General features: G+C 55.9%; 7 protein-coding genes and 1 non-coding gene across 8 annotated transcripts; 4 read left to right on the forward strand and 4 right to left on the reverse strand.

The window, feature by feature from the left end:
- Window positions 1-19: 19 nt before the first annotated feature.
- Window positions 20-4,548, forward strand: SCHCODRAFT_02632299 (uncharacterized protein). The gene is made up of 13 exons (XM_003030427.2): window positions 20-135; window positions 190-618; window positions 666-723; window positions 777-1,719; window positions 1,772-2,035; window positions 2,085-2,253; window positions 2,304-2,483; window positions 2,537-2,602; window positions 2,655-2,882; window positions 2,930-3,315; window positions 3,366-3,714; window positions 3,761-4,286; window positions 4,337-4,548. The coding sequence occupies exons 1-13, from the start codon at window positions 109-111 to the stop codon at window positions 4,423-4,425; spliced, it is 3,714 nt and encodes a 1,237-aa protein (XP_003030473.1). The 5' UTR covers window positions 20-108; the 3' UTR covers window positions 4,426-4,548.
- Window positions 4,549-4,627: 79 nt separating this feature from the next.
- Window positions 4,628-4,712, forward strand: SCHCODRAFT_t155. The gene has a single exon. It is a non-coding gene; the product is annotated as a tRNA-Asn (tRNA).
- An 85-nt stretch (window positions 4,713-4,797) lies between these two features.
- SCHCODRAFT_02583881 (protein phosphatase 5) lies at window positions 4,798-7,188 on the reverse strand. The gene is made up of 12 exons (XM_003030019.2): window positions 6,996-7,188; window positions 6,804-6,938; window positions 6,718-6,752; window positions 6,495-6,653; window positions 6,377-6,437; window positions 6,074-6,319; window positions 5,745-6,023; window positions 5,499-5,692; window positions 5,400-5,450; window positions 5,251-5,344; window positions 5,087-5,175; window positions 4,798-5,032 (listed from the first exon to the last, which is right to left on the reverse strand). The coding sequence occupies exons 1-12, from the start codon at window positions 7,153-7,155 to the stop codon at window positions 4,916-4,918; spliced, it is 1,620 nt and encodes a 539-aa protein (XP_003030065.1). The 5' UTR covers window positions 7,156-7,188; the 3' UTR covers window positions 4,798-4,915.
- Window positions 7,189-7,410: 222 nt separating this feature from the next.
- On the reverse strand, window positions 7,411-8,656 carry SCHCODRAFT_02508205 (lysozyme-like protein; the record flags this gene model as incomplete). Its single annotated transcript, XM_003030018.2, has 7 exons — window positions 7,411-7,507; window positions 7,555-7,613; window positions 7,665-7,778; window positions 7,833-7,940; window positions 7,990-8,231; window positions 8,288-8,393; window positions 8,450-8,656. The coding sequence occupies 7 exons, from the start codon at window positions 8,654-8,656 to the stop codon at window positions 7,411-7,413; spliced, it is 933 nt and encodes a 310-aa protein (XP_003030064.2).
- A 2,807-nt stretch (window positions 8,657-11,463) lies between these two features.
- Window positions 11,464-13,161, forward strand: SCHCODRAFT_02690527 (uncharacterized protein). Its single transcript, XM_003030426.3, has 2 exons — window positions 11,464-11,773; window positions 11,827-13,161. Exons 1-2 carry the CDS (start codon window positions 11,525-11,527, stop codon window positions 13,096-13,098), a joined length of 1,521 nt encoding a protein of 506 aa, XP_003030472.1. The 5' UTR covers window positions 11,464-11,524; the 3' UTR covers window positions 13,099-13,161.
- Window positions 13,162-13,732: 571 nt separating this feature from the next.
- Window positions 13,733-15,150, forward strand: SCHCODRAFT_02632311 (uncharacterized protein). Its single transcript, XM_003030425.3, has 2 exons — window positions 13,733-13,783; window positions 13,845-15,150. Exons 1-2 carry the CDS (start codon window positions 13,748-13,750, stop codon window positions 15,087-15,089), a joined length of 1,281 nt encoding a protein of 426 aa, XP_003030471.2. The 5' UTR covers window positions 13,733-13,747; the 3' UTR covers window positions 15,090-15,150.
- SCHCODRAFT_02632313 (kinase-like protein) lies at window positions 14,964-17,257 on the reverse strand. Its single transcript, XM_003030017.2, has 7 exons — window positions 16,909-17,257; window positions 16,541-16,855; window positions 16,402-16,491; window positions 16,028-16,351; window positions 15,785-15,972; window positions 15,239-15,734; window positions 14,964-15,101 (listed from the first exon to the last, which is right to left on the reverse strand). The coding sequence occupies exons 1-6, from the start codon at window positions 16,936-16,938 to the stop codon at window positions 15,356-15,358; spliced, it is 1,326 nt and encodes a 441-aa protein (XP_003030063.1). The 5' UTR covers window positions 16,939-17,257; the 3' UTR covers window positions 14,964-15,101; window positions 15,239-15,355.
- Window positions 17,258-19,152: 1,895 nt separating this feature from the next.
- SCHCODRAFT_02547540 (uncharacterized protein) lies at window positions 19,153-20,436 on the reverse strand. The gene is made up of 4 exons (XM_003030016.2): window positions 20,234-20,436; window positions 20,025-20,179; window positions 19,303-19,974; window positions 19,153-19,247 (listed from the first exon to the last, which is right to left on the reverse strand). The coding sequence occupies exons 1-3, from the start codon at window positions 20,387-20,389 to the stop codon at window positions 19,305-19,307; spliced, it is 981 nt and encodes a 326-aa protein (XP_003030062.1). The 5' UTR covers window positions 20,390-20,436; the 3' UTR covers window positions 19,153-19,247; window positions 19,303-19,304.
- Between the last annotated feature and the right edge of the window lie 140 nt (window positions 20,437-20,576).

The raw sequence follows: 20,576 nt of genomic DNA on the forward strand, positions 1-20,576 counted from the left end.
TCCTCTTAATTTTGTCTGCGTCGGGCTCGTCGCTAGCGGCTTGCTCGTCGTGTAATCAGGTCTAAACCCCCCGTCTAAGGCTTATATCGTTCCTCGGACACCGTCATCATGGCTCTCTCCGCCTCTGACCTCGCCGTATGCGTCCCCTCCGTGCGCCGCTTCCGGACGTGCATCTGACCGTTTTTGCAGAAGCGCCACAACCTGGAAGGTGCCCCGGACCCGTTCCCCGCGTTCAAGGATGAGCCCGCGAAGAACAAGAAGGTGCCGGCTCAGGCCGAGCTCGACACGGAGTCCGCGTTCCCTGCCCTCGCTCCGAAGTCCCCTTCCCCGGCCCCGGTGCGCTCTGCCTGGGGCGCGGGTGGTCCGCGCATCAAGCCCGCTGTTGTCAAGGCACCCACGTACACGGACACGTTCACGCTTACCAGCGTGAGCCTCCCGGCGAACAAGGATGGCAAGACGCTCTCGCTACAGGAGGTCCTCAAGCAGGTCATGGCCAAGCACAAGGTCAGGATCGACGCATCTGGTCAGAAGGGCGGTCAGACTTTCTACCTGCGCTCCGAGAGCCCCAAGGAATTGGAGAAGGGAAAGCGTAGCCTCCTGGCTTCCCTCAGCCCGGTGGTACGTCCTGCGCATACTAAGCTAGCGCGTCTACTCACATTCAAAAGATCTCTATCGTCGTGGACGCCCCCGCCTCTACCATTCCTACCATCATCGGTCCCAAGGGTACGTAGCAAGCCGCATGACGCACTCATGTTCTCATCATGGCGTGTTTTTAGGTATCACTCTCAAGGGTATTCGCGACCAGACCAACGTCAGGATCGACATCCCGCGTCGCGAAGAGACTCTTAACGTGCCCAACGGTCAGGCGAACGGACATGCCTCTGGCAAGGCTACTCCCATCGACGACGAGGACGAGGAACCTACGATCCCCATCACCGTGCAAGGTCCCGAGACCGCCGTGTACGAAGCCAAGGCTCTCCTCAACCAGATCATCGCATCGAAGACTTCCAAGATCACGAGGCGCGTCCGCGACATTCCTGCGCACATCCTGCCGTTCATCGCTATCCGTGAGGGTTACTACAAGAGCCTAGGTGGCGATGGTACCGAGCTGTCCTTCGGGTTCGACTTCAAGGCTCGTGAGGTCACGGCCTCTGGTGATCGCGAGGCTGTTGTTGCTGTCATTGAAAGCGTCGAGGCATCCGTGGAAGGCTACAAGACTGCGCTCACGTCGTTCAAGCTCAACTTGCCCAAGCGCCAGCACGTCCTTCTGCGCGGTGACTTTGCTAAAGAGATCCTCATCAAGAGCCAGTGCTCCATCTCGGTCCCTGCTCCGGAAGACCCCACGGACGAGATCACCGTCTGGGGCAAGCAAACGGACCTCTCCAAGGGTATGGAAGTCGCGCTCAGCCAGGCCAACTCGAAGTACATCCACGACTTCCCGGTCCCTTCTACTGGCCCAGGTACTGCCAAGCAGGTCGTCACGTACATGACGCGCATTGGCTACCCCAAGATCCTGAAGGCTGCCCACCCCGGTGTCTCCGTCTACCTCCCGTCTCCGGAAGCTGCGAACTTGAGCATCGTCATCGCTGGCGAAAAGCCCGCCGTCGACGGTGTCATCGGTCAGGTATCGGCGCTGATGGGTAAACTCTTCAACGGCACCAAGGAACTCCCCATCGACTGGCTCCTCCACCGCATCATACAGGGTAAGAACGCTAAGAAGTAAGCACTGTCAAGGCTGTATTTTTGAACTTCGTCTGACTGCAATACATAGGATCAAGCAGTTCCACGAGCAGCACAACGTTCAGGTCTTCTTCCCGCCCGAGTCGCAGGAGAAGTCTTCTGTCCTCCTTGTCTACGACCCGCTGTCGCCCAACTTCTCCGTCTCCCTGGATGAGCGCCTCAAGCATCTTGACGATGTCAGCAAGGACCTTCAGAAGTTCGCCCGCGATGCCGCCGATGTGAAGAGCGAGACCGTGCCCGTAGAGAAGCGCTGGCACTCGGCTGTGCTCGGTGTCAACCGGACTACTCTGAATGCGTACGTCGCCCTCTCTAACTCAATTGAGATATTGTCTTACACTTCTCAGTATCATTGGCGAGGACAAGGCCCTGTCCATCAAGGTCGGCGCAGAGGCCAACGCGGACACGGAGGACGTCATCGTTGTTCGTGGTGTGCGTGCCGACGTGGACCGCGCTGTTCAGGAGATTCGCAAGATCGTCGAGGACGCGAAGAACGACGAGATCGACAACAGCTACGTAAGTCCTAAGCGTGCGTGTCTACATCAAGTTGTTCAATATCCTTGCAGTCCACCGAGTTCGACATCGACCGTGAGTTCGTCGCGCGCGTTGTTGGGTCGCAGGGCTCCGGCATCAACAAAATTCGCGATCTTCTCGGCGTCAAGGTCGACGTGTCCGACGAGGAAACCGAGAAGGACGGTGCCGGGGGTAAGAAGAAGAGAGGAGCCCATCAAAAGGCCAAAGTCACGGTACGCTTATTGCCCTGGTTTATATTCACATCGTATTCTGACTCGAAGAACAGATCGTCGGTCGCAAGGAGAATGTACACGAGGCCAAGAAGAGGATTCTCGGGCAGGTCGAGCGTCTGGTGAATATGGCCGCTCTCTCGCTCCAACCCTGTCACTGATGGAAGTTTGTAGGCGGATGAGACGCAAGAGATCCTGAAGATCCCCACCCAGTATCACTCGGCACTCATCGGGTCAAGCGGCAAGTACGCCATCCGTCTGGAGGAGAAATACTCCGTCAAGATCACCTTCCCTCGCCATAATGAGGGCGGCGACAAGACGCGTGAGCAGCTCAAGCCCGACGAGGTCCTCGTCAAGGGTGGCCGCAAGGGTGTCTCCCAGGCCAAGTCGGAGCTTCTCGATGTAAGCGCACTTTGCAGCCATGGTGTGACCTTGCTCACAACGGTCAGGCCGTCGAGTTCGAGAAGGAGTCAAACAACGTCATCAAGTTCACCGTGCCTAACCGCGCCGTGCCGCGCATTCTCGGGCGCGGCGGTGCCAGCATTAACGACATCAAGGACTCGACCAGCACCCAGATCGACGTCGACAAGGCCGACGACAGCGATGGTAGCCTTACGCGCATCACCATCCGTGGCACCAAGGAGAATATCAACGCGGCCAAGAAGGCGATCCTCGAGATTGCTGACCAGGTTCATGAGGAGGCCACGGTGATTGTGCCGATCGAGAACAAATACCACCGCACCTTGATTGGTGGGGGTGGTCAAGGCTTGCGGGACCTGGTCGCGCGTGCCGGTGGCCCTACGGATCCCAAGCTTCAGGCTGGCTTGATTCGCTTGTCAGTGGTCCTCTCTTAGTATGCCCATTTCTTACTCACACTCATCGTAGCCCTCGCCCTGGTGAGACTGGCGACGAGGTCCGCATTCGCGGCGACCCTAAGCTCGTCAACAAGCTCAAGGCCGAGCTCGAGAAGGCCGTGAAGGAGTTGAGCGAGCGGATCGTCCTGGCTGTGGAGGTTCCGGCCGCCCAGCACCGCGCGCTCATTGGTCGTGGGGGGCAGCACCTCAACGACTTGCAGAACCGCACCGGCGCGCAGGTGCAGTTCCCCGGCTCCAGGTCATACTACCAGGTTGGCGAGCCATTGAATGCGTCCGAATTCGAGGGCGTCGATCAGGCCAACATCGTCAAGGTTTCTGGGTCCAAGGAGGCTTGCGAGAAGGCCGTCGAGGAGCTCAAGGTCCGTTTACTCCTTTGCGCTTAGCAGAAGTCTGACTGTTTTGCAGAGCCAGGTCAGGAAGGCGCCTACTCCCGTCGAGACCATCACGGACACAATCACTGTACCGCTCAAGTACCACCATGCCATCTCGCAGCAGGGTGGCTTCTTCCGCGGCTTGCGTGCGTACGGCGTTCAGGTTGACCAGTCTGCCAACCCGAAGAAGTCAGCGGTTCCCTCGCGTCCGCCTGCCAACGGCGGCGCCTCCGACGCGCGCATTGACGACGCCGTCGAGGACGAGCAGGCCCCGGCTTACCAGTGGGAGGTCACGACCAACTATCAGGACGCCGAGGAGGGTGATTCGGTTTGGACGCTGAAGGCTCGGGACCAGGAGGGTCTTGATAAGGCGAAGGCCGCGGTCGAGGATGCCATCAAGGCAGCGGAGCGCATGTCGCACGTCGGCTTCCTCACGCTGCCCGATCGCTCGGTGTTCCCGCGCATTGTTGGCTCAAAGGGCTCGACGGTTGCGCGCCTGCGCAACGAGACGGGGGCCGACATCACTGTCGGCCGTGAAAACAACACGATCGTCATCATTGGCAAGTGCATCGCCCTTCGTGTTGTTGCAATCGCTAATCATGTTGAGCAGGTTCTGAGAATGACATCGTTGCAGCGAAAGACGCTATCCTGCGTATAGTGTCTGACAATGGAGGACGGGGCGGCCGTCGCAGGGATTGATCGGTGCATACATCTTGCATATACAGTACTTACAGCGGAAGGAATAAGGGCATGTACACCGACTATGTTGACGGCATTTGCATATATGTCTCCTGTAAAAGCTGAGCGAGGGACAGGGTGAAGCATACGACAGATTGAGGTCTGCGCTGTGGTATATGTATTCTCAGCGCACATTATCAATAACAAGGGATGTGTAACCGTGTGCCCCGTGGCCCAGATGGTTAAGGCGTGTGACTGTTACGCTGTAGCTAATCACAAGATCGAGAGTTCGAGCCTCTCCGGGGCAGATCGCAATCAAAGCGAGTGTTTTTGCCCCTTCGTCAAAACAAGGAAAGCAGTACTGTACTTCTTGTCTTCCGGACAACTTGATGAGACGTATGTTCAATAGAAATGCAGTGATGCATACAAGCAGTGGTATCGTACAGTGATACAAGCAAGGATATTTGACAATCGAGATACCGATATCGACATACTCAAGGGAGATGCCTCCCTACATCATCATCAGATTTTGCAACCCGCCCTGCACATAGGCCATGGGTCGCATCGGGGGATGTGGCCGCGCCTCGAATTGAATGTACTCCTGTGAGCCGGCGGCATCGATGCGAATCTAGGGACGGTGAGTTTGTGAGAGGCACGAGCACTACGATGGAGGGCTACTCACGAATGCACCCTTGTTGCCCACTTGGTCGACGTAGTTCGGCGCAGAGAACACGGTTGTGCAGAGGCCGTCGTGCTCGACCTCATAGCCATCTGAAAGGATGAAGTACAGGAAGGTGACAAACGCCTGGTTAGTTGCTTTCCCGTACGAGATACACTGGTACGCACCTTGTCGAACTTCGTGGCTGCGAATGACGCCGGTGACGCCGTTCTCCGTACACCATCTCTTGGTCACGTCGGGCCCGAAGGCAATGCCAACGCCCTAAGCGCTGGAAGTTAGCCACTTGGGGGCCGCTCACACGGATGGTATAACGTACCCGCTTGCTTGGTCCTCGGCCTGGTTGTGCTTGCGGATCGGTCCATAATAGCTAAGAAGGCTCAGCAACGCCGTGAGCACCCATTTAAGTTTCACTCACTTCGCACATCAAGCCCTCCGTCCCAGGCTGTTTTCCTATTCGGTCGAGCTTCCGGATGTCTTCCAGCGTGACGCCGTCCTTGCTGAAGAGGCCCCCGTGCACGACAAAGTACCGCTTTTTGCCGTCTGATGATAGAATAGCCTTCCCAGGGCTCGGTGGCGGCTTCGAGGCGCATATTAGGGTAGCGAGAGGTACTGATATTATTGTCAGTAGAGCCCCATGTCGGCGTTCAAAGGTAGAACTCACATGTAGTGAAGACATGCGCAAACAGCTTGTAGCTCTGCTCGCCGTGCTTTGTCTTCGCTTCGCCCTCGAAGCCGTAGGAGCGGTTCATGTCCTTTGCTTCGTGGTTACCGCGGTTGATGAACATGTACTTCGGGTAGAGCCATTTGAACGAGAATGCGGTCAGGATGACCTCGATGGACCACGACCCGCGGTCGACGAGGTCGCCGTTCATGAGGAGATAGTGCTTCTCGGATGGCTCTCCTGTGAGCGAGTAGAGGTGCAGGAGATCGTAGTACTGGCCTGGCGAAGAGTGATCAGCACGTGTGTGGATGTCGACGGTTTAGACGAACCGTGCACGTCGCCAATCACATCGATGGTAACGTCCTCGGGTATATCTAGCGTCACCAAGCTGTCCTCCTTCGAGAAGATATCGTTCACGGCAAGCACGATCTCCCAAACGTAGCGCTTCGGCAACGCCTTGCCATCCTTGAACCACTCGATCATGGCGCGGACGAACTCGAGGGTGATCGTGTATTTCCCGTCCTCATCTTGAGGGAGTTTGGGCCCAGCGTACCCCTTGTCAATGTCGCAGCCACCTGTGCATAGGTCATCAGCATACCGCACACGCGTCGGTCTGCAGTTCGTATGCTCACCTTCCGCAATGATCTCCCGACAGCGCTCTACAGGGCTCTTCTCCCCTTCGACCTCGATCGCCTGTGCTGGTATCTGTCAGCGAATGGGAGGATGTGAGGGGTGCAGGGTACGACGCGCCTTCTCAAACTCGATCTTGCGGATGAGCTTCTGCGTCGACGTGAGCTGCGCGCGCACGGTGTCGTTCTTCGGCTCGATCTGCAGCACGCGCTTGAAGTCCGTGACCGCGAGCTGCGGACGCAGCGTCTGCAGGTAGCACGTCGCGCGCCGGTAGTACGCCTGGGGAGGGGCGGGGTAGACGCGTCAGTGATCGGGGGCACCCTCCGCGCGTCGCGTCGCGCACCTTCGCGTACTTCGGGTCGATGGTCGCGGCTTGGGCTGCAAGGGGATGTTAGCGAGGTGCATCGGTGGGCAGCAGGACATACGCACTCGCGTCGTTGAGCGCGTAGCCGAACTCCTCGAGCTTCATGCGCGCATACGCGCGGTTGCACCAGATCGTCGCATCCCCCGGGTTCTTCTCGATAGCGTTTGAGTAGAGCTCGACAGCCTTCGCAAAGTCGTGCGCTATAGCACGATGGTCATGTCAGAGAGCGGACATAAGGAAAGGGCACCGTCGCGCACCAGCAAATGCCTTGTTGGCCTCCGCTTTCAGCTTTGCTGCTTCTGCCTTATCTTCATCCGTCACAATCTTGTCGCTGATGGACAGGGTCTGCAGCTCAGGCGAGGGCGGGGCCGATGTTGGCGGCGTCGACGCAGACGAGGTCGTCGCAGTGTCACTCATCGTGCAAGATAAAAGGAAGATTGAGTCTCGACGCCGAAGCGCGCGGAAACTGGCAGAAGGGAGGCTCACGCGACAACCTCGTCATCAAGCAAAACGACCATTTTTTGCGCAAACGCGCCCATAAAGTCTAGTAAGAATACATGCCAGCAGCGGAGATTCGTGTGTCTACCCATACAGACGGAAGATATACAGTGTACAAGCTAGGTCGATACATCCCGGATTCCCAAAGTACAAATTTCCCTTGCCTAAAACGGATCAATTGCAACCATCAAGGTTGAAGTACTTCCCGAGGCGCGGGACATGACTGTAGGCATCGATGTTCTGGACCCAGCCGTTCAGGAACTGATGGAGGCTGCAAACAATGAGAGGAGGCTCGTGGCATGGAGCTAACGGACTTACTAGTCAAGGTTGTTCTGCCAGTGGCAATTGCCGGAGTACCGCGCAGCGGTCGCCTCCCCCTGCAATAGCTGGTGAGCTTTGAGGTACATGAAGAGGAGCGTGAAGCTCACGTAGGTCATGCCCCTCTGCCAGCCGTTGTAAGCACCGATGGAAAGCAGCAGGTCACCACCGTTGCCATCGAGGACACCCTTGAAGTACTCGGCACCCTTGCGGATGTTGAATTCCTGGAAGGCATCGTCAGTTCAAAAATGGTCAAGGGACAAATGCCCGAGACTGACGGGATCCCTGCAGTTCCCGCCGGGGGCACCGCCGCACTTGTCCTGCGTCAACTGCATCAAGCCCTGCTCGCCCGCGCCACCGACCGTGTTGGCGTTGCACGAACTCTCCTGTATGTGTGTCAGACAGCGACGAGTTGTCTTCAGCCGCTCTACATACCTGCATGGCGAACGCAGCCAGCATAATAGGCGGGATACTGTGCTCATTGCCGTACTTCTCGAACATCGCGGTGAACGCAGAGCAAGCCGAGAAGGGGGTGTTCGACGTCTTGACGGCAGCAGCGAGATCCTTGGCGACGATATCATGAACGGTGACGAAGGGCGGATTCCAGCCGCCGTTGTTGACGCCGCAGTTCAACCAGTCGATGTTGCCGTTGGGTCCGCTCGTCGCGGTGACTTCCTCTGCAGATTGCGATTAGCTGAAGCTTTGTGACGAGCGACGAGCCGGGTAGACGTACTAGTGGCCCCGATATTCCCGCAGTTCGACTTGACGTGGATGACGCCGTCGACAATCGTGTCTGCGACGGCAGCTGTGGGGGCAGAGGCGACAGCGACCCCAGCGTGCTAAAGATTCGGAAGCATCAGTAACGAGCGCACCGATAAGTCTCGCACACGCTCACCTTGGACGGGTGGCCCTTGCGCGAGCGGTGGCGCTTCTCGAACCCGCGGTGCCCATGCGTCGCCTGCGCGTCCCCCGCGACCTTAAAGTCGCGATGGTGGTGTCGCGCATGGATGGCCGCATCGCGCACGTCGTGCTCGTGGGCGAAGGTGATGACAGCCAGGCCAGCCAGCATCATCATCATAATGGAGGAGGTGGAGGTCTTCATCGTCGCGAATGTCGTGTAGAGGAAGAAGTTCAAAAGGCGAGCTGAGGGAGAACGAGGGAGGACAGAGCGCCAACGACGACGGTCAACGTTCGCGTGCTTTTATTGTGCGAGACTGCCGGCAGTGACACAGAGATGGACGTCGAGAGCAACAACGTTACCGAACGGGCTAGCACGACATGCGCAAACAGAAGAGCCTGGACGCCAGTGCTAATAGACCGGCGGATCAAAGCAAGCATGGCAGGCCTTGTTGCCTCAATTGGGGTCCGTCCTTGTTCAGCCTGGCGACCTCTCGTGTTGAACGGCATGGGGGCCTCATAGCACCAAGTAGAACGAGCGGATAGACGGGAGACTGCATCCGCATGGCCCAGTGTCGGTGTTGTTGTACGTCAGGATTACTTGGACGCCGATGTTTGTCAAAGGTGAGTGTCGTGGGCGAGCATTACTTGTCCAGCGATGGTCGGTACCGATTATTGTGGCATCGCGATGTATTCCACACGTACGAAATCTCACGAATCGGTCGATTCATCGGGCATTATCCAGTAGTGCAAGTGTAGCACTTGAAAGACGATGTACCAGCGCAGAGAGCTCCAATAAAGCGCCCCATCGATGAGCGTAACTACCGACGCAGAAGTTGCCATTGAATGTGAGGGAACGCGCGCGGCGACTGTAAGTGCGGGTTCTGCGGGTGGAGCGCGGGACCGCTGCAGGACGAGCCTGACTTCTCAGAGGCCTGGAGGAGCGGCCCCGTTGATCACGAACGCCGCATGCACAGTTGTGCGAGCCGGTAAAGTGGCCTCGAGCACTTCGGAGGACCCCAGCCCTCGAGATAGTGGCTAGAGGGGCAAAACGGTAGTCTCTATGGGTGTTCGGTGGAGCGCAGGTTATGGCACCATCGTCTCCCTTTGTGCGAGTCAAGAAATTAGTGCGGAGTCAAGCAGCTACCAGCGAGAGACGAGGCCATCGATAACCAGAGAGTCCGCGGAGTACATCATAGAGACGTAGAGGTAGGTTCGGATTCGAAGGGTAATGATACCTTGGACGAACGTTCATACTGGATCCAGTATAGCGAGACGGCAAAGGTGGGTCAAAAGGGACACTTCATGATGTGAGGTCCGCGGGAACAACCTCTTCGAGCATGGTCCCAGGCAACTAGTTCTCTTTGAGATGAATCCACACTGTCAGGGAATACGAGAGAGATGGCAAAAAGGGCGCTTGAGTGACCTTGTTGTTCGCGATTCGGGACCACTGGCACGTATTCGAGACGCTCCAAAGCCCCAGGCTCATGACGGAGTGATGAGGCAGCGGTAGGCATATTTTCGTTGCTGTTCGAGGGGACAGATTATGGGCGAAGGTATGGGCTGCCGACGAGGCAGATGAAAGACCGGAACACGGATCAGACAGTCCGGACATTGCCGTGCAGAGAGGACCAAAATAGCTGTCAACAAGACCCTCCTTGTTCATCCCGTTCACGGCAGGCTGCGTCGCACTGGGCTTCGCTTCATCGCATTCACGCTCTCGAGAAATGGAAATATGCGCTACTAGTTGTGCATACATTCTCTTCGCCAATCCCTCTTTAGTGGTACTAGTACTCCGATCCTTCGCCTCAAGTCAGTAGGGCTTGCTTAGGGCCTCAGAGTCCGGAGTCAGCCTCGGGGCGGGTCCTCGGCGTTCATGCTCCTTAAAACCCTATCACCGCTCTATGCCCCATGTCAAGTATATCTTTCCGCATTCGGACCCTTCTGATCACTTAGCCAAAAGGCCGAGATGAAAGCCGCTCAAAGGGTGTACGCCGCACGAAGAGCGTACGCCGCCGGGAGGGTATATGATACTGTAGGAACCTTGGATATAGCTGAGGTTGAGGTTGCAGATAGCAGGATGGGTCGAAGATACTCCACTGATACGGCTCGCAGCTACTGCAACTTTTTCCAGAAATGCGCTCTGTCTACTTGCATCTCGTGAGTCCGCCGGCGTACATGTCCCCTTATATCCCAGGAACCATGGACTTGAGCTGACCGTCATCGCAGATGAAGCAGTGCATTCACCTTTTCGGCGAGGGCGCTAGTACAATGAGTCGCCCTCACGACTGCCGGGCGCCTTCGCTCTTGTGTGCGCCGGGTGCCCTCATCGCTTCTGGCGAAATGAATGCGAATCCGCGCAGTTTGTGAGTGGCGGGAGGACGACTCCCGGTCAGCCTATACCGACCCTTAACGGGGTTTGCAACAAAATCGGTCAAAGCGGCAAAAGGTGCCGGGCAATGCAACACCCCAGCCCGAGCTCGCTCATCCTCCGTTCGCTTAGATTTTTGGCATATGAGTAGAGCGCGCTGCGCTCATAGCATCTGTGAATTTTTATGTTAGACGGAGGTCAGACCGTTCAGATAGAAAATGGGAGACGTTCTCGGCAAATGCCGAAACTGTTGCATCGTGCATCGGCGACTGTTGCGCAATAATTTCCTGGGTTCCTCTTCCCTGAAGGCCACCAAATTTGCAGGATTCGTTCATGATATGGTATTGGACAGTTCTACCAAGTCTCGTGAGATTATAAAAGCGAAACAGTCGAGAAAATGCCCAAATTCCGAAAGTGTTGCAAACCCCGTTAAGGGTCGGTAGCTTGCAATTCCATAGTAATACAACTGCGTCTCTGGAGTCACTTTGACAATGGTAGAAAGGCGCTTGGATAGGCGCACGAGCCATCCTCTTTGCAACACCTAACGACCCTCGCGGCAGTTGCCGACGTCGACAAAAGAAGTCACGTGGTCGTACGCGGAAGGGCAAGGTGGCCCCCTTTGAGCTTGCTCTTGACCGTCATCCAAACAAACCCCCCGACTGTCCTCAGAACACTGCCTCAGTTTCGCTTCTCTGCCTGCACATGTCCTGTTTCCCATGGCTTCCCGCAGAGCTTATTCACGAGATCTTTAGCTCACCATGCTTGAGCCAGCTCGATCTATCAGTTCTTGCGCGGGCATCGAGAGACTGGCACAACATTGCGACGCCCATCCTATGGCGTCGCCTTCCGGGCCTTCTTCCTCTTCTAAAGCTCATTCCGGAAGACGCGTCGAGTATTATACCAATACAATGCGAAGATGAACGGCTGACAGGCTATCCGATCGAATGCATCGTGCGTGATCCTTGTGGCTCTAACCTCGTTGGTAATGACTAAAATCACTGTAGACGATTACAAGGCCACTCATAGAAGAGGACTGGACGCCTGTCTATCGACGTGCTGTGCTTGTGAAGGACCTCGAGGTACATGCAAGCTACTCGCCTTTGTGCTCGGAATTCACCACGCAAACGCTTGAAGCAATAGCCGCATGCCCTCCGTCGCGGTGCCTTCTTCCAGAACTGCGTAGCCTGCACTTGGATATCAATCTACGTCATGTCTTCCACACGAACACGCACCTCACCTCGCTGCTTGAGATCCTTCTATCCCCCAACATTACTGGTAATCTGGTCGAGGACCTCCGCTTCGAAAAAGATCTCGGCTTCACCAGGCTAACCGAAGCGCACGCGGCCATGCTTGTCAACGCTGCAGCTACCCGATGGACTCACCTGAAGTCGGTTTCTCTCCAGGTCGAGCTATGCGGACCGAGCTTGCTGGCCACATTCTCCCAAATGCCTGCCCTGGAGTTGCTGAAGTTGGCGTTTGAACAAAGCGCGGAAGAGTCCGATATCATACCAGTATCCCTGACACCCGGCTTTCTCTCGCTCCGCAGCCTGGAATTGGGGGCAGTGGCGTCGGACGCCGCAGCAGCCGTGCTACAGTCCTGGGACCTACGCGCGCTGCAAAGCTTTGAAATCACACGCATTCATAATTGCGCCAAGCCCGAGGACCTCCTACAAGCCATTCACGACTGTATCGCCCATGACGCGCTCAGAGTCCTCTCCATTGAGGCGGATTTCACCACTGGACCGGCGCCCATGCTTGAACATCTACGCCCGATTGCCGTCTTTCGTCGCCTGGTCGATGTATTTATCGACGTCAACGAAGGCCTGTTGCTTACAGATGACGATCATGCGCAGTTGGCGGGGTGGTGGCCGGAGGCCGAATACATCTTCTTCAATTCAGAATCGCATTGCCGCATCTCCAACCTCTGCACGCCTGCGACTCTCCATTGCCTCACGCACTATGCGCGGTGCTGCCCGCGTCTCCAAGAACTGTGCTTACCCCTCGTGGCACACCCACCTATCCCGGTCGTACCCGCAGACACGCCTTCAGGCCATCCGCTCTATGATCTGGAAATCGGAGACGCGCCATTGTATGCGGAAGATGCTGCCGAAGTCGCGCAGTTTCTCGTGGGTGTCTTTCCACATCTAGAAGAAGTTGAATATTTGGACCGAGGGTATAGCGTGGCATGGAAGCACGTTAACGCACTGTTGGAGTATCGGAATCATCAGGCGCAGCTAGATCGTGGTTGCTCTGACTCTCGACGACATAGTATATAGAAGGCTTGAACTCGCCTATGCCTCTTGCGGTTCTCTATTTCTGAGCCTCGTATTGAATGAAGTTGAAGTTGTCGACTTGGGTAACCCCAAATTCCTCATCTCATTCACCATCCCCGTGTCCAGCCCTCGTCAGTACCCAGCAAATACCGCTACAGATAGTTGGCAGGTACCGGGTTCGAACCCCTATCCATTCTCGGTGAGCCCGGCCCGCCACGCGCGGAACCGCACTCGCCTCACTCTTGACCGTCATCCGCATCCGCAAACATTCCCCGGAACGCTGCTTCACAGGATTTTTCTTGCTCGAATTTCCCGTTATCAATTTGCGTGGAGTCTTTGCGTGCATTGGGTAAGTACGATAGTTCCTTCAAGGGCGCCTGGGCTAGACGCTAAAGCCCCAAGGTATCTGACGCCAGTGACAGCACAAAGGCCCCCGCATTGCATATGTCTTGTCTCCCGAGGCTTCCCAACGAGCTTCTACACGAAGTCTTCAGCTCGCCGTGCTTGAGTCAGCATGATCGATCGGCTCTGGCACGCGTATCGAAAGACTGGCATCATGTCGCCACTCCTGTACTGTGGAGGCAGCTTCCCGGCCTTCTTCCTCTATTGAAGCTCTTCCCGGAGGACAAATGGACCAGTGAACCAATACAGTATGAATACCCGCGGCAATCAGGGGATCCAGCTGAATGTATTGTATGTCATCTCACTCATATGTCTACGTATCTCACAGAACGACCAACGTCATGTAGACGATCACACAGCGACTGCTGGAAGAAGACTGGGCGCTTGTATACCAGCATGCTTCGCTTGTCAGGTCCCTCGAGATTCATTCGAGCTATGCAACCACGTACTCGGAATGTGACCGGCGAGCAGTGGCAACAATAACTGCATGCCCTCCGTCGCGTTGCTTACTGCCAAACCTGCGTAGCCTACGCGTCGCTATTGTATCAGGTCTACACAAAGGCCGACACCTCGATTCGTTTCTCAGCATGCTCCTTTCCCCCACCGTTATCGGCGACCGGGTCGAAGACCTCAGCTACGACTGCAGTTGCGTTGCGCATTACAAAAGCGAGATACACGCGGCTATGCTGGCCGAAACTGCGGTAACCCGATGGAGTCATCTGAAATCGGTCAACCTAGACCTCGAGAGGTGCAACCCTAGTCTGTTGGCCATGTTTTCTCAGATACCCACCCTGCAGTCGCTGGAACTGGGGTTTCGGGACGTCCCGGCTACGCCCGATATCATGCCAGCGTCATTGACACCTGGTTTTGCTTCCCTCCGTACCCTGGGCTTGCACGCAGTCTTCTGCCTGGATATAGCAGCCGTATTGCGATCCTGGGACTTCCGCGCTCTAACGCGCCTTTCCGCCAGCCAAGTCGACTGTGACCATCCCGACGAACTGCAGGAATTTTTCCAAGCCGTCCATGACTGCGTTGCCCACGATGCACTCAGGGACCTCTACGTCGAAACGACCTATGCCGATATTGCACCGCTCTTCTTTGTGCATATGAAGCCGCTCGCTGTCTTCCGCCGCCTGGTCAAAGTACGCATCGACCTTGCCAATGGGCTATCGCTCACAGATAGTGAACACGCGCTGGTGGCGGCATGGTGGCCCGAGGCTGAATTCATCGACTTTGTTACAGAATCGTATGATGACACTCGGGATCCTGTCATTGCGTCTCTCGAAGCACTCATACATTATGCACGATATTGCCCTCGTCTCCGACACATGCGATTGCCCCTGCTGGCACATCCTCCTATCCCAGAATTACCTGCGGACATGCCGTCACACGCAGCAGGCCATCCGCTCACTCGCCTGGGTGTCGGATACTCTCGCTTAGAAGCCGAAAACGTTTCGGACGTCGCGCGGTTCCTCAGGAATGTCTTCCCTCAGCTACACGAAGTTGAGTACTCGACCTATCGAGGGAAGTGGAGCTGGGGGGACGTCAACGCTCTTTTGGAGCAGGGACACGTGAAACGGTCTCCGATGTAAAGGGCTATACACGTATGTCGCAGCATTTCCCCATGCCATATATTATGAGTTGTTTTCGTTCTTCAAGAGTCCACCGTCCTTGTGACGCTTGCACTCACAAGTTACATGCTCCGCAAGCTCACTGATCATTCCTGACACGCATGCTTTAGAATTGGATCGACCGACAGAGAAGTACAGGAGAAGACCGAGCGCTACAAGAAGCACGAACACAGTAAATAAGACATAATGATAATCTCCAACGATCTCTTCCTTCCGCACCCCAAACCTCAAAGCGCGATCAAGAACTCCATCGACTCTTCCAACGAGAGCTTATCATCCTCCTTCGAGGGCAGCTGCACGATAAGCGGCGGGGCCGCCGGCCGCGCCATCCTCGAGCAGTGGAATATCCGCCTGACCGCTTTGCGGAGCCGAGAGAGACTGCGTGGAGGGCTGTGCGGCGAGGAAGGCAGCACATCTGCCCGCGCCAACTCGTCCGCTGTCGCGAAAGAAGGCGAGATGAAAGCGAAGTCCGGGTACGGGTCGTCGCAGGCGTCGTAAGGCTCTCCCTGGCGGAAGTCGAGCGTCGTCTTCGTAGTTTTGGGTACCGGAGGGATGAATGGCGTCCAGGCGGGTACATTGCGGCGCGCCTTGATCTCGTCCCAGTCACTGTTGGCGACATGTTAGCACAGGAAGACAGGTCATCGATACGAACTCACATGCTGTCAAAGAAGGGATCCTGTTTGAGAGACAGCAGATCCGGACGTGAGCGCGGTTCTTTTGAGAGCATCTTCTGGAGGAGTTCTCTGACTTGCTCCGAAGCCGCGTCTTCGGGTTTGAAGAGCACCGGGTCGTGTTGCACGTGGTCCGCGATTTCGCTCCGGGTCGCGTCGCCGCCGAGGGGCATCTGCAAGAATCGTCAGCAAGGTCAAGATGGGAGTGAACGAGCGCCCAACACTCACCCGCCTAGTCAGCATGCGATACATCACGACTCCCAATGCCCATAGGTCGACGTCGTACGAATACTGCCGTCCCGCATGCATCTCCGGGGACATGTAGAAGGGCGTCCCGCAGACTTCCGTCGTCGTGCAGGGCTTGTACGTCGAGTCGCACGAAGAGCGCGGTTGCGTGTTATTGGGTTGTGCGAGGTCTGGATGCGTAGAGAAGGCGAGAGAGTGCCCAAAATCGGCGAGAACGATGTGTCCGTCAGGGCGGAAGAGGAGGTTGGCCGGCTTTATATCTCGGTGGACAATGCTGCGGGTGTGCAGGGCTTCGAGCGCGGTGATCTGGTGAGCAGGTTAGCCTAGTTTCGAGTACGAGCCAGAGTGGGACGCACAATTTCTGCCGCATATGCCTTGACACGTTCTTCGTCGAAGACTTTGCAGCGCCCAAGCTCTATGGCGAGGTCTCCGCCGGCGAGGTATTCCTGTTCAGTTTTCAGGATGTGCTCAATGCACTGAAGGATCGACACGCACCATCGCCAGGTAAAAGTTTTCCGTATCATGCCAGCTAGCGAGCACGCGCACGAAAAGCAGGCGGCCATTTGCGGCGGTGGCAAGGGTTTTGAGTATGCGCTGCTCCCGAAGAGCGCTAGAGAAATCCTTGGGCGACAAGGAGTCCTTTGGAATGACTTTGAGGGCAAGCAATTGTTCGGTCTCCCTGTGGCGCGCAAGGAAGACCTTTCCAGTGCGACCAGTTCCGAGCAGCTTGAGAATGCCGAAGTCGCCTATGACAAGCTGCCTAGCGCAGCCTTTGAGCAGCTCGTCTTGAGACTGAGTCGATGGTATGCTCTATGTCGGAGTCAGCCAAAAGCTCGCGCCAAGGCTGCATAACCCATACATACCTCAAGACTGGCGGAAGCTTTGAAGCTCATGGCGGTGTGTTTTGCGAGGGTTAACGGGGCATAAAGGAATGGGCGGGTCAAAGAGCGTGTGGTATATGTACAGAGGGCGACGGCGGCCCCGGGGAAGATGGCGGCGGGAGACAAGGAGACACGTTTGGCGGGCTTTGGGCGTCCGAGTTGTCACCCGGACAGAGATGACCCGCCCGATGGCAAGCTTCTTCGCCAGCTTGAAGCATTCGGCTCTGGGTCTGAGATGCATTCCCAACGTCGTCCCGGTCGCCCGAGGGGCACAGACCTCCTTGTTTACGGAATGCGGAAGCATCGTCGGTGAGCGTAGGGCCGGATCGTCAAGGTAGCAGCCAAAGGCCGAGAGGCTTTTGGAGCATCGGAATTTGCCGAATTTGGTTCCGAGACGTCACGTGCCCAATGTTCGACTTTCCGTGGGCTGGTTGGGATGACTCGCGCCCTCTTTACAAGGGGTCTCTTTCAGGGCTTTTCAGGAAAGAAAAAAATGCGCCTTAGAGCCTATCCAAATGTCGAACACTAGGCTAATGATTTGTTAACTCGAGGAAATTTGCGCTTGAGGTTGTGCACATTGAGCTCCTTGGCTTCGCTGAACCAAAGCTTCGAGCGACAATGAGCCGTAAGCTTATCAGTGTGCCCTTTGGTCAAGGTAATGGTTCAGGACGAGTGCACATTGGTGCTTTAGGTCTTCTGACAACTTGCTGGAAATTGCAGCAATAGTCGGCGAGAGAAGACGGGAGACGTAGTAGCATCGAGCTCGCGCGGCAGAGCGGAGCGATTCTACGGCGTGCTGGAGAGGTACGAGGAAGTCAATTTTTGAGGCGTCTTGCGTATCCTGAACTCGATTTGGCTCGGCATCGACCATGCCCGGTCGTGTCTTGAAGGACTTAAGTCTGGGAGATCTTGAAGCGGAAGGTCTTGCAGAGCTTTGAGGCCGCATCATGTTGGAAAAGAAGAACAGAAAGCCAAATAATCATCACCCGCAAAGCAGGTGAGCTTCAGCCTTGGACTGCGGTAAGGCCTGGCGCCAGTGCGCTGTGGACGGACGGAACGCCGATCGCAAATGGTCTCGAGGCACACGTCTTGAGTACGTCGAAGTCGTATCTTGTATGTAGTGATGCGCGTGCTTTTGTCTCTTCGTCTATTACTCCGAGTCCATATGCGTCGAGGACTCGAAGCGTTTGAAGGAACACTGAGGGTGTGAAGTCTTGCAATATCGAAAGCGGATCATGCGCTAAAGTCGCCGAGACGTCCCAACTTCGACAGACGATGGGGGAAAGGTCGTCCATTAAGGTGGCTCCTAGTCTTGAAAATGCCATGACAAAATTGGCATGTGCCGAAGGGACTGGCAGAGGAAGGGGTCTTGATCATTTTGTCGCGAACAAGCGATAAGAGGTCAAGTGTAACGATTGGTCCTGGTGCAATCGGAATTGGGTTCTGTCCGTGTTGAGTGGAGTGTCACAGCAATCCATGCACCTGTAGAGTCGCCGAGCCGGAGTGAGGAGCGATGGGAGAATGGTGGCGCTTGAAGTAGTGGCTAGGGCTGCTATTGATGGTCAAGTGGCGCCGATGAGCTACAAGGGACATGAGCCAAAGTATAATAGTATAGACACTGTCACACACCCGAAGAGCCACAAGCGTTGCCATCGATGTACATCAACAAAGTTCTTCAGCGGTCGCCGGACGGAGGTAGACGATGCGTGCTGCACCGGCGGTGACGTTGATGACCGTGTATGGAAGAGCTTAGAGCAGGCCAGAAGGAAGAGAGAGCGAAAGGCAAGCACGCCACAGCAGGCGCATGCCACCTGGTGGGTGAGATGGGGGCAGAAGGGACAAGTGGATGTGGGGAGATAAGCAAAGACTCCGCCCTTATGTACCCTCCCGGCCCGTCCTCGGCTTGCCACGCGCTCGTCACGAGAGTCACACGAGGCGACACAAACACAGGGTCAAGTGACAAACAAAGGGCCACGTCGCAAACAAATGCGTCTAACATGGGGGGAAGCATCAGACCGCACGGAGTTATGTACGGAGCCAGCCCTCGATCGCCGGCAAGATTTCGAGGGCCGGGGGTGGGGCATATGGCCTTGATTGCGGTGCAATCTAGCACGGAATTTTGAGGGCCGGATAGCACCGGCTCCGGGTGGACTGAAGCTTGGAATCGAGAACCTCACCTGAATAAAGATACCCTGAGATGAATGCTGCATAGCCGACTTTGTAAGAGCGACGAGATTGCCTTTGACATGCAGCACAGTGTCGCTGACTTGCAACGATAACATAGATCGTATTGGTACATAGATGATTGAAGATAGAGAAGTCTGATATTGAAGGGAGAATGAGCACATTGCATAGTGAAGGTGAACAACCGCGTACCATCATGGTGTACTATCGTACGCTTCAATACGCCGAATTTCGTCCCAGTCCTTGCCCAAGTCGAAGATGGCAGGTAACCGCTCCCACGTCTTCTGTCTTCCGTCCCGGAAGACGGCTCGAATGTGGTTTAGGCAAGCCTCGCATATAGGCTCTGAGAACTTGTATGGGAACTTGTCAGAGGCGAAGAAGAACGAGCTATGTGGAGACGTTCTGAAGCGGCGCGTGAAAAAATCCCCAATGACAGTAACACAGGAATTGGATCGTGAACAGCCGTCGGGGGAATCGAAGGAGTAGGCGAACGGGAACATATCGTCATTCCTCGCGAAGAGCAGTCTCAGCATCCCACGGAAGACGACGAGTTTGTCGTGATCTGAGATAGGCGCATCGTCTATAGGCTCTTGGCGTCGATACCATGTGAGTGACACGAAAGCGAAGGGTAAGAGCGTCAAGGCATTTGTGGAGCGTGCGAGGTCAATCATCGCGCAGGCATCGTCAATGGACGCTTCTCGTTGCTCGTCGGGGATGTACGTATCGCCTGACTGGAAGTTCTTAGAGAATATGGCGATGGCCTTGCGTCGGAAGGAGATGATGCGGTACTTGGTCGATAGGCGGAGGATACTGGATAAGCGCACAAAATGCACCTCTAGCCGCTGTGACGCCAGTTCATCGAAGCTATTGAAGGATTAGCCACTTCAGAATCCCCTATGAGTTTGTGCACATACTGAAGCGGGTCGTAGATGGCATCGAGGAGATGAACCCAATCCACGCCATGGTCACCCTCCAGACGGACTGCAGGACAGCCGTCTATGCGCTCATCGTCCAACGGTTGCGGAACTGAGAAAAGGTCTTTGAAGACTTCAGAAAGCTTTTCTAGCGTCTGCGTCGCAATTCTATTGAGTTATGATAGAAATGCGCTTGACAGACCACGTACCGTCTGGTGCACGCGGAAGAGCATGTCCTGAACATGGAGAACGATGGACCCGTCGCGATACCAGTGCTCTTGATGACGCGTAGCAGCAGATGCAGACCGAGGATCTTCCGTCCTTTGGCGCTTAGGTGTGCGGCCGGTAGCATCGTCCGTAGACATTGAGAAAGCCGTTTTGCGATGAAGGGAGGAGGCAAGCTAGCTGAGCGGATCGCGGACCGGTGCCGCGGCCCGTCGAATTGATGAGGCAGGGCGGGCGCTTGTTGACTTCGACGTTCTCCAACACACCCAACACAGAAGCATTTTCTGCCCATGCTCCGTTCGGCTTCGTAGCGACGATAATTTAGAA

The sequence above is a fragment of the Schizophyllum commune genome (genome assembly GCF_000143185.2).
Source record: "Schizophyllum commune H4-8 unplaced genomic scaffold SCHCOscaffold_8, whole genome shotgun sequence".
Lineage (NCBI taxonomy): Eukaryota > Fungi > Basidiomycota > Agaricomycetes > Agaricales > Schizophyllaceae > Schizophyllum > Schizophyllum commune.

Coding starts and splice junctions, on each gene's coding strand:
- SCHCODRAFT_02632299 (XM_003030427.2), top strand. CDS start 109: ATGGCTCTCTCCGCCTCTGACCTCGCC. Junction 3,316..3,365: donor CAGGCTGGCTTGATTCGCTT/GTCAGTGGTCCT, acceptor CACTCATCGTAG/CCCTCGCCCTGGTGAGACTG. Junction 4,287..4,336: donor CAACACGATCGTCATCATTG/GCAAGTGCATCG, acceptor CATGTTGAGCAG/GTTCTGAGAATGACATCGTT.
- SCHCODRAFT_02583881 (XM_003030019.2), bottom strand. CDS start 7,155: ATGAGTGACACTGCGACGACCTCGTCTGCGTCGACGCCGCCAACATCG. Junction 6,939..6,995: donor GGCCAACAAGGCATTTGCTG/GTGCGCGACGGT, acceptor ATCGTGCTATAG/CGCACGACTTTGCGAAGGCT. Junction 5,033..5,086: donor TGGGCAACAAGGGTGCATTC/GTGAGTAGCCCT, acceptor CACCGTCCCTAG/ATTCGCATCGATGCCGCCGG.
- SCHCODRAFT_02690527 (XM_003030426.3), top strand. CDS start 11,525: ATGTCCTGTTTCCCATGGCTTCCCGCAGAGCTTATTCACGAGATCTTT. Junction 11,774..11,826: donor GCTATCCGATCGAATGCATC/GTGCGTGATCCT, acceptor AAATCACTGTAG/ACGATTACAAGGCCACTCAT.
- SCHCODRAFT_02632311 (XM_003030425.3), top strand. CDS start 13,748: ATGAATACCCGCGGCAATCAGGGGATCCAGCTGAAT. Junction 13,784..13,844: donor ATCAGGGGATCCAGCTGAAT/GTATTGTATGTC, acceptor AACGTCATGTAG/ACGATCACACAGCGACTGCT.
- SCHCODRAFT_02632313 (XM_003030017.2), bottom strand. CDS start 16,938: ATGAGCTTCAAAGCTTCCGCCAGTCTTGAG. Junction 16,492..16,540: donor AAAACTTTTACCTGGCGATG/GTGCGTGTCGAT, acceptor AAAACTGAACAG/GAATACCTCGCCGGCGGAGA. Junction 15,973..16,027: donor ATCGCATGCTGACTAGGCGG/GTGAGTGTTGGG, acceptor CGATTCTTGCAG/ATGCCCCTCGGCGGCGACGC.
- SCHCODRAFT_02547540 (XM_003030016.2), bottom strand. CDS start 20,389: ATGTCTACGGACGATGCTACCGGCCGCACACCTAAGCGCCAAAGGACG. Junction 20,180..20,233: donor TCTTCCGCGTGCACCAGACG/GTACGTGGTCTG, acceptor ATTGCGACGCAG/ACGCTAGAAAAGCTTTCTGA. Junction 19,975..20,024: donor GCCATCTACGACCCGCTTCA/GTATGTGCACAA, acceptor ATCCTTCAATAG/CTTCGATGAACTGGCGTCAC.